This window comes from Rhinoderma darwinii, chromosome 8 (genome assembly GCF_050947455.1).
Source record: "Rhinoderma darwinii isolate aRhiDar2 chromosome 8, aRhiDar2.hap1, whole genome shotgun sequence".
Taxonomy (NCBI): domain Eukaryota; kingdom Metazoa; phylum Chordata; class Amphibia; order Anura; family Rhinodermatidae; genus Rhinoderma; species Rhinoderma darwinii.
In genome coordinates, this window is record NC_134694.1 from 8,380,190 (window position 1) to 8,390,556 (window position 10,367).

A 10,367-nucleotide genomic window follows, 5' to 3' on the forward strand; every position below is an offset into this window, starting at 1 on the left:
TAGATAGATATGAGATAGATAGATAGATAGATAGATAGATAGATAGATAGATATGAGATAGATAGATAGATATGAGATAGATAGATAGATAGATATGAGATAGATAGATATGAGATAGATAGATAGATATGAGATAGATAGATGTGAGATAGATAGATAGATATGAGATATTCGAGAGACATGAGATAGAGAGTTTACAATGACGTCACATCTGATGATTTATTTGTACATTGTCTGTGGATTTTATTTCACGGTTTTCTGTTCTTATTATGTAACCAAGAAACAATCCAGACACCGACCACGTCCCCGACAAATGTCGCAGACCATAATCCTTCATCTTCCCTCTATATCAGTCAGTAATATCACCCCCGCACCCAGTAGTACAAGCTTCTACTCTCAATCTCGCTACTAATACGGGGCTGTCGAAACTGTCGCAGGTCATAACCTCGCACTGAGACGTAGGTGCGATAAACATGCGACTGTGATGCAATTTTTCTTCTGCGCTTTTGAAAACGTGCAGATTCTTTTCCCATAGAGACATATGTGACACATATAATATTATTATTATGCTATATATTATTATTCTCTCACTTCCTATGGGAAAACAAAAGACATGATGCCACGGATTGCTACAGAAAATCGTGTAAATACATAAGAACACCCGCAGGTGTAAGCAGGGATTGTGCACATGGAAACATACATCGCTCTGCTGTGTGCAGGGATCCGGTGATCCGGTCAGGTAATCAGGCTGCAATGCGGACAAAGGAGCTTCATTGGAATTCAATGAGGCAACTCATAGAGGAAAGGGGGGCGGGGGCTGACACGACATGTGATCTAGTCTTATACACAGCATACAGGTGATATACAGTATATACAGTAGTACTCTGCTTCCCCAGCGGTGCTGAAACTACCTCTCCCAGCATGGCTTTGGCTGTTGGGACATCCTGAGAGTTGTAGTTCCACCACAAGCTGCTGACTACTAATAGATCTAGACGCAGAAATTTCCTGCACCTCCGGGATTGACGATATAGCTAGGTACATATGGAACCGCAAAGGTAAAGGCAGGAATTAACCCGTCAGACGCTGGGCTGATCACAGTGTGATGGTTACATAAGAGCTATACATGTATTATAAACGTGTGTGTATGTATGTATATAGATATATAATGTGTTACTAGGCAGCAGCAAGTGTGTGCTAGCGCCAGACTGTCATCTCTATGGGGGGGCCATGATCACATACGCAAAACGGGATGGGGGCTATATACCCTACACATAGATGTACATGTTAATCTGAAACACTGTGGAGATGGCGTGAATGTTTGATATAGTGAGGATAGTCCATAGACTTGTTATACATACATATATCGATAATGTGGCTGGATTGTATATCGAGGATAGTCCATAGACCTGTTATACATATATATAATGTGGATGTATTGTATACTGAGGATAGTCCGTACACCTGTTATACATATATATAATGTGGATAGATTGTATACTGAGGATAGTCCATACACCTGTTATACATATATATAACATGGATACATTGTATACTGAGGATAGTCCATACACCTGTTATACATAGTCCATACACCTGTTATACATATATATAATGTGGATACATTGTATACTGAGGATAGTCCATAGACCCAGTGAATGGTCATTTTATGGCATTATTTCTGAAGAATATGGACCTACAAGTTACAATGAAGGCTACAACTTGCCAACTATTTCCCCATCTCCTGTCTAGTTGATGCCATTTCATGCCTGTGCCCATCTCTGCCCACTCTTACCTGGCTGGAGATGAGGTCCTCACATACAGACAGTGCCATCTGGATGGCATTGGGCCTGTGGGTGACTGAGGTGGCATTGAGTTGGATCTTCCAGGTGCCATGTCTCTTGTTGGCTTGGTTCACAGCATCCCTAAATATCTGTTCATGTTTTTTGGTGCTCAGAACTGCCCCAATATTGACAATCTTGGGGTCGCACCCGGCTCTGGCAAACGAGAACAAGAATAGAACGGCCAGAAGGAAAAGGCGCATTCTGTCCATGGATTGTGCACACCCCGGCTGAGCCAACGTCCTGTATTTGGGGGGCTCCCCAGCTCCAAACAGGGTGAAGCCGAGACGCCACAGTCTGGAAGAAACCTTGGTTTTCTGCAAGATGGAGGGGTGGGCTGTGGGTGGAGGAATGGTAGTCAATGATGATCCGAGGACTTGGTCATTCAGAGGAGAGGAGACCATGCATAGATGTCCTTCTTATGTGGACGTCTTCTTCACTGTTGATTAATCTCTCCTGAGATCTCAGGTGTCTCCAAGGAGGTAATGGTGAGATGTAGAGAATGGAGGTGTCAATGGTGAGGTCTGCAGATGGTTGACATGGGGGTGATGATAAGATGATAGGTGTGATGGTGGTATCAGTGATGGTGGAGAAGACCTCTATCCTATAGAGGGGCTGCCGGCTGCTGCTGTCCTTGGTGCTGAAATGAGCTGTGGCTGATTCTCCCTCCGTCTCCTCTGCAGTGACACAGTCTCCACCAATACAGAGGAGGGGGGGGTCTCTCTCCCAAATAACAAACCCACCCACAGACCCGCTGCTCGTTAACCCCTCGTGCTCCAGCTGTCATTGCAGGGACCTCCAGTGCCTCCTTCCTCATTGCCTTGAATAGTGAAGAATATTCAGGTCAATAGGTAATTGGAACAAGTGTTTGTGATTCTGATGTTCTCCGTCCACCCCCAAAGCAGAGCTGGTTATTATTCAATGCAGCAAGTTATTATAGTGTATTATACTGACCCCTTAGAGGGGGAGGGGTGCAGCTATATCTAATCTTTACAGAATAATGGATAGCTGTGTGTATGTATATATATATATAGAGAGTAGTACACGTGTATGACTGTTCAGTGAGGTCCCCTCAGCAGAGGACGACCAGGACTGTACCCCTGTAATGTCTGAGGGTGGGCTCACAGTACAGGTCTGGGTAAACCAAAGAAATAAGGGAATTAGGTATTTTGGGTGTTTTTTTTTGTCCTCATTGTCCAGAATAAAAAAAAACATTATTTATGAATTTCTTTCTCTTTTCCTGTACTTATCACTAGGTATGTGCCATTCAGCAATGTAGCTGTCACTGTTATGGGGGCACAGTGGCGGTCATTGTTATGGGGACACGGTGTCTGTAATGGGGGTGCTGTTGCTGTCACAGTTAATGGGGGCGCTGCGGCTCTCGCAGTTATAGGGGGCTCTGTGGCCGTCATTGTTACAGAAGCGCTGTGGCTGTCACTGTTATGGGGGCGCTGTGGTTGTTAGAAGCGCTGTGGCTGTAATGGGGGAACTGAGGCTGTCACTAAAGGGGGCAAAGTGGCAGTCGCTGTTATGAGGGTGCTGTGGCTGTAATGGGGGCACTGAGGCTGTCACTAAAGGGGGCAATGTGGCTGTCACTGTTATGAGGGTGCTGCGGCGGTCATTGTTATAGAAGCGCTGTGGCAGTCGCTGTTATAAGGGTGCTGTGGCTGTTATGGGGGCGTTGTGGCAGTCGCTGTTATAGGGGTGCTGTGGCCGTAATAGGGAATCTGTGGCAGTCGCTGAAATGGGGACACTGGCTGTCACTGTTATGGGGGCGATGTCATTGGACACTGTGGATGTCACTGTTATGGGGGCGATGTCATGGGATACTGCGGATGTCACTGTTATGGGGGTGCTGTGGCTGGACTGTTATGGGTCTGTATACAGCATTTATGTCTTCTGCCTTCCCATATAGGATAATGGTTCGGTGTAATTCTTCCTGATTTGCCGCATATTTTATCCACTACAATACAAACTGTAAAATTCGTAGGACATTTTTTCCAGAGCTGCCATATTGTTGTAGCTGATTTTCTCATGACAACCGAGATGAGAATGAAAATATGACGATATCTTTCCCTTGTGTGGGGAGGATTGGGAGCACAGTGTTCTGCCGCTCTTCTCTTTTTAATAGATGGGACAGAAGGATGAGGGACATTTATTTCAAAAACACTATTTAGGTTACTTGTGAAACATGGAGCAATGTGTCCAGCCAGCAAGTCCTCTTATGTGGCACAGGGCCTTACTGTGTTCTGCATCCTCTTTATCCCCTATAGCAGTGTTCTGCATCCTTTTTATCCCCTATAGCAGTGTTCTGCATCCTATTTATCCCCTATAACAGTGTTCTGCATCCTCTTTATCCCCTATAACAGTGTTCTGCATCCTCTTTATCCCGTGTAGCAGTGTTTTGCATCCTTTTTATCCCCTATAGTATTGTTCTGCATCCTATTTATCCCCTATAGCAGTGTTCTGCATCCTCTTTATCCCCTATAGCAGTGTTTTGCATCCTCTTTATCCACTATAATACTGTTCTACATCCTCTTTATCCCCTATAGCAGTGTTCTGCATCCTCTTTATCCCCTATAGTATTCTGCATCCTAGTTATCCCCTATAGCAGTGTTTTGCAGCCTCTTTATCCCCTATAGTGCTGTCCTGCATGGTATTTATCCCCTATATCAGTGTTCTGCATCCTCTTTATCCCCTATAGCAGTGTCCTGCATCCTCTTTATCCCCTATAGCAGTGTTCCGCATCCTCTTTATCCCCTATAGCAGTGTTCTGCATCCTCTTTATCCCCTATAGCAGTGTCCTGCATCCTCTTTATCCCCTATAGCAGTGTTCTGCATCCTCTTTATCCCCTATAGCAGTGTTCCGCATCCTCTTTATCCCCTATAGCTGTGTTCTGCATCCTCTTTATCCCCTATAGCAGTGTCCTGCGTCCTCTTTATCCCCTATAGCGGTGTCCTGCATCCTCTTTATCCCCTATAGCAGTGTTATGCATCCTCTGTATCCCCTATAGCAGTTTTGCATCCTCTTTATCCCCTATAGTATTGTTCTACATCCTATTTATCCCCTATAGCAGTGTTTTGCATCCTCTATAGTATTGTTCTGCATCCTATTTATCCCCTATAGCAGTGTTCTGTATCCTATTTATCCACTATGGCAGTGTTCTGCATCCTATTTATCCCCTATAGTGTTTTGCAACCTCTTTATCCCCTACAGTAGTGTTCTGTAACCTTTATCCCCTATAGCAGTGTTCTACATCCTCTTTATCCCCTATAGCAGTGTTCTGCAACCTCTTTATCCCCTATAGCAGTGTTCTGCAACCTCTTTATCCCCTATAGCAGTGTTCTACATCCTCTTTATCCCCTATAGCAGTGTTCTGCAACCTCTTTATCCCCTATAGCAGTGTTCTGCAACCTCTTTATCCCCTATAGCAGTATTCTGCAACCTCGTTATTCCCTATAGCAGTGTTTTACAACCTCTTTATCCCCTACAGTAGTGTTCTGCAACCTTTCTCCCCTATAGCAGTGTTTTTCATCCTATTTATCCCCTATAGTACTGTTCTGCATCCTCTTTATCCCCTATGGCAGTGTTCTTCACCCTATTTATCCCCTATGGCAGTGTTCTGCAACCTCTTTATCCACTATAGAAGTGTTCTGCATCCTATTTATCCACTATGGCAGTGTTCTGCAACCTCTGTATCCCAAATGGCAGTGTTCTTCAACCTCTTTATCCCCTATGGCAGTGTTCTTCACCCTATTTATCCCCTATGGCAGTGTCCTTCACCCTATTTATCCCCTATGGCAGTGTTCTCCATCCTATTTATCCCCTATAGCAGTGTTCTGCTTCCTATTTATCCCCTATAGCAGTGTTCTGCATCTTCTTTATCCCCTATAGCAGTGTTCTTCATCCTATTTATCCCCTATAGTAGTGTTCTGCAACCTCTTTGTCATCTATAGTAGTGTTCTGCATCCTATTTATCCCCTATAGTAGTGTTCTGCAACCTCTTTATCCCCTATAGCAGTGTTCTGCCACCTTTGGCTCTCCACAGATTTAGAACCCATTAAATGGGTAATCCATCAGTTAGTCAGATGTTAAAGATCATTGATCCTTGTTAACAGCATCTCCTGATACGTCAGTGTAGCATATCAGAACATGCTCCAATGAAAGCAAGTAATAGAGGTCTCATTCTGGCTATACAACGTTTAGGAGCTGTGCTGAGTATACCAAGGACTCTTTGACTCAGTGGAAGTCCAAGCCCAGTGAGCCCCACCAATAAGATGCTGTAACACATCAGAAGATCACCCATCATTATAAAATACATCCCAATCCCTCTTTAGGCAGCCGTAGTTGTGTATTAGATATAGTGCAGCCAGGAATGATGCGTTTAGTAGGCGGGGTCTTACTGGCGTGATGTAACAGCTGTGCCGTGTGCTCTGACCAATCAAACGTCTCCCCTCTGGCACACTTAGGGATATACTAAGAGAATACTGCAGCTGCATCTCCCTCCTCCCTAGCTTCTATTTACTGTTTTACACTAGATGGATTTCTTTGGCAACCGACAGCTTCAGGCCGAGCATTTACCCCTGGATCCCATTTCTTGCCTGCGTTGGTAAGGGGATATCTCAGCTGCAGGGTCTTCAGAAATTATCTAGTTGCCCTATGCTTATTTCACTTGGATCAGAATTGAGCAGCACAGCCTCCCAGTTCTGCTTCATTCTTAGATCTGGAAGTACCATATATATGAATGACGTTCCTTTCTGGGGCTATTTTAATTGACTCCCTCTCTTCAGAGGTCTATACTGTTTCTCAGTTAAAAGTCCCATTTACCAGTTGTCATGGAAACCAATTGCTTAGAACAATACGAGCGCCGCGTCTTTTAGAGATTAGCAGAAGGAAATTATAGATTATATCAAGGGTGACGGGTATTATTTATAAGGCAATCCGGGCCTTTTATATTATTCTTTTACACTGCTTTGACGCATGGTATATGTGAGTATGTATATATATATATATATACACTACCGTTCAAAAGTTTGGGGTCACCCAGACAATTTTGTGTTTTCCATGAAAACTCACACTTATATTTATCAAATGAGTTGCAAAATGACTAGAAAATATAGTCAAGACATTGACAAGGTTAGAAATAATGATTTTTATTTGAAATAATAATTTTCTCCTTCAGACTTTGCTTTGGTCTTGGAATGCTCCATTTGCAGCAATTCCAGCATTGCAGACCTTTGGCATTCTAGCTGTTAATTTGCTGAGGTAATCGGGAGAAATTTCACCCCATGCTTCCAGAAGCCCCTCCCACAAGTTGGATTGGCTTGATGGGCACTTCTTGCGTACCATACGGTCAAGCTGCTCCCACAACAGCTCTATGGGGTTGAGATCTGGTGACTGCGCTGGCCACTCCATTACAGATAGAATACCAGCTGCCGGCTTCTTCCCTAAATAGTTCTTGCATCATTTGGAGGTGTGCTTTGGGTCATTGTCCTGTTGTAGGATGAAATTGGCTCCAATCAAGTGCTGTCCACAGGGTATGGCATTGCGTTGCAAAATGGAGTGATAGCCTTCCTTATTCAAAATCCCTTTTACCTTGTACAAATCTCCCACTTTACCAGCACCAAAGCAACCCCAGACCATCACATTACCTCCACCATGCTTGACAGATGGCGTCAGGCACTCTTCCAGCATCTTTTCAGTTGTTCTTCTGTCCATAACACTTTTTTTCCAATCTTCCTCTGTCCAATGTCTGTGTGCTTTTGCCCATATTAATCTTTTCCTTTTATTAGCCAGTCTCAGATATGGCTTTTTCTTTGCCACTCTGCCCTGAAGGCCAGCATCCCGGAGTCGCCTCTTCACTGTAGACGTTGACACTGGAATTTTGTGGGTACTATTTAATGAAGCTGCCAGTTGAGGACCTGTGAGTTCTCAAACTAGAGACTCTAATGTACTTGTCTTGTTGCTCAGTTGTGCAGCGGGGCCTCCCACTTCTCTTTCTACTCTGGTTAGAGCCTGTTTGTGCTGTCCACTGAAGGGAGTAGTACACACCTTTGTAGGAAATCTTCAGTTTCTTGGCAATTTCTCGCATGGAATAGCCTTGATTTCTAAGAACAAGAATAGACTGTCGAGTTTCACATGAAAGCTCTCTTTTTCCAGCCATTTTGAGAGTTTAATCGAACCCACAAATGTAATGCTCCAGATTCTCAACTAGCTCAAAGGAAGGTCAGTTTTATAGCTCCTCTAAACAGCAAAACTGTTTACAGCGGTGCTAACATAATTGCACAAAAGTTTTCAAGTGTTTTCTAATCATCCATTAGCCTTCTAACACATTAAGCAAACACAATGTACCATTAGAACACTGGAGTGATGGTTGCTGGAAATGGGCTTCTATACACCTATGTAGATATTGCATTAAAAACCAGACGTTTGCAGCTAGAATAGTCATTTAGCACATTAACAATGTATAGAGTGTATTTCTGATTAATTTAATGTTATCTTCATTGAAAAAAACTGCTTTTCTTGCAAAAATAAGGACATTTCTAAGTGACCCTAAACTTTTGAACGGTAGTGTATGTGCGTGTGTGTATGTATATATATATATATATAAATATAAATGTCCAATCCAAAAAAGGTGCCCAACAAATGACCTTTCTAAGCGCCTATTAGGAGGGTGGGAAAATAGCGCTCCATACCCTCCATGATCCTTCTTAGTCATTCACACGCCAGGAACAGGCGTCTTTTTGTTTACCTCCAACCAGGAAGGACTAAACTACTTGCCACTGCAAGAATGTTTTAAACAGGATACCCCTTGCCACTGCAAGCAGGCTCGGACTCATGAGCTTTCGTCTGATACTAATTGACAGCAATACTGATCTCTAGGCAGCTAAACCTCAAATCTGGATACAACTGCTGCTTTGACCCATCTCCCCTGAGGAACTGCTTGGTCAGCAGGGAAACGCGTTGGGAGAAAATACTTATCATCTATCACTTCAGGAGAAGCCATATAACCATCCTCGGACACATTGACCAAAAGGACTACCAACTGAATATAAGGGGTAGGAGGGCAACTGCCCCAGGTCTTTTTACTTTAATCTATACATGTGGTCCTTGCAAGAGGATAAGATATTGGATAAAACCTCCTGATGAAAGTGATTATTATACATCAAAATACGAAGAAACCTTATTTAAGGCGGACTGTTAATATTTTTTTTGCTGTCTTCAGTAATTTTGTTTGATTTTGATATAAATCATTGAATACGTATTGGCATGCAGTATTGGCATTCGATATCCTTACTCTTTGACACAGTTTTGTTATCTATTTTTAACAAATTCAGTAAAAGTTATATTTTATTACTCCGGATCTATTTTTCATTTCCTTATAATATTACGGAGAACCTATTTATCTCTATCCAGGTGGGGGATATACAACACCACGATTACTTTATTAGTCATTCACCAGTAGTGCTAACATGTTAGTGTTGTCTTATCCCCCTCGACTCTTTTCAAACAAACCTCCTTGTTATGGGGTCATGGTGGAGAGGAAACCTCAGCCTCCAGAGTTTATTTGGTGGGCAGCTGTTTCGTGGTCCAGTTTTTTTTTATAGGGCACCTTAAAGAGGCTCTGTCACCAGATTTTGCAGCCCCTATCTCCTATTGCAGCAGATCGGCGCTGCAATGTAGATTACAGTAACGTTTTTTATTTTTTTAAAACGAGCATTTTTGGCCAAGTTATGACCATTTTTATATTTATGTAAATGAGGCTTTATAAAGTACAACTGGGCGTGTATTATGTGGGTACATCGGGGCGTTTTTACTTCTTTTACTAGCTGGGCGTTGTGTATAGAAGTATCATCCACTTCTCTTCACAACGCCCAGCTTCTGGCAGTGCAGACACAGCGTGTTCTCGAGAGATCACACTTTGTCGTCACTCACTTCCTGCCCCAGGTCCTGCATCGTGTCGGCCACATCGGCACCAGAGGCTACAGGTGATTCTGCAGCAGCATCAGCGTTTGCAGGTAAGTCCATGTAGCTACTTACCTGCAAACGCTGATGCTGCTGCAGAATCAAATGTAGCCTCTAGTGCCGATGTGTCCTCGCTGGTCCGACACGATGCAGGACCTGGGGCAGGAAGTGACGTCACAGCGTGATCTCTCGAGAACACGCTGTGTGTCTGCACTGCCAGAAGCTGGGCGTTGTGAAGAGAAGTGGATGATACTTCTATACACAACGCCCAGCTATTAAAAGAAGTAAAAACGCCCCGATGTAACGAACATAATAATGTAACCAGTGCTTGTCCAGGAGGCACATAGCAACATGTGTTTGTGGCTTTATAAGAAGTTGAAGACCCTTTAAAGCAATGTAGCCTTTACCTGTTGAAAAACTACAACTCCCAGAATGCTTTGAAAGCCGCCGGTAGAGCCAAGTCCCCTAGAGCAGGACCTGCTCTTTCTAGTGGCTCTCTCGTCTGTATTTCAACCCCTTATTACGTCCTAATCATTCAACGGGGGGCGAGAAATGGATACCGG

The 10,367-nt window shown here is 43.5% G+C and overlaps 1 protein-coding gene across 10 annotated transcripts in view; it reads right to left on the bottom strand.

Annotated features, from left to right (window-relative positions):
• The window catches only part of GRIN1 (glutamate ionotropic receptor NMDA type subunit 1), a 57,703-nt gene extending 55,163 nt beyond the window's left edge, over positions 1 to 2,540 (bottom strand). For 5 of the 10 annotated variants that reach the window (XM_075834876.1, XM_075834882.1, XM_075834878.1 and 2 more), the window contains exon 1: positions 1,793 to 2,539. In XM_075834876.1, the coding sequence (XP_075690991.1) occupies positions 1,793 to 2,242 (450 nt within the window). In that variant the 5' untranslated portion in view covers positions 2,243 to 2,539. Of the gene's footprint in view, positions 1 to 1,792 lie in introns of all 10 variants that reach the window. The other 5 variants (XM_075834872.1, XM_075834874.1, XM_075834873.1 and 2 more) reach the window with 3 other exon arrangements.
• Positions 2,541 to 10,367: the final 7,827 nt, after the last annotated feature.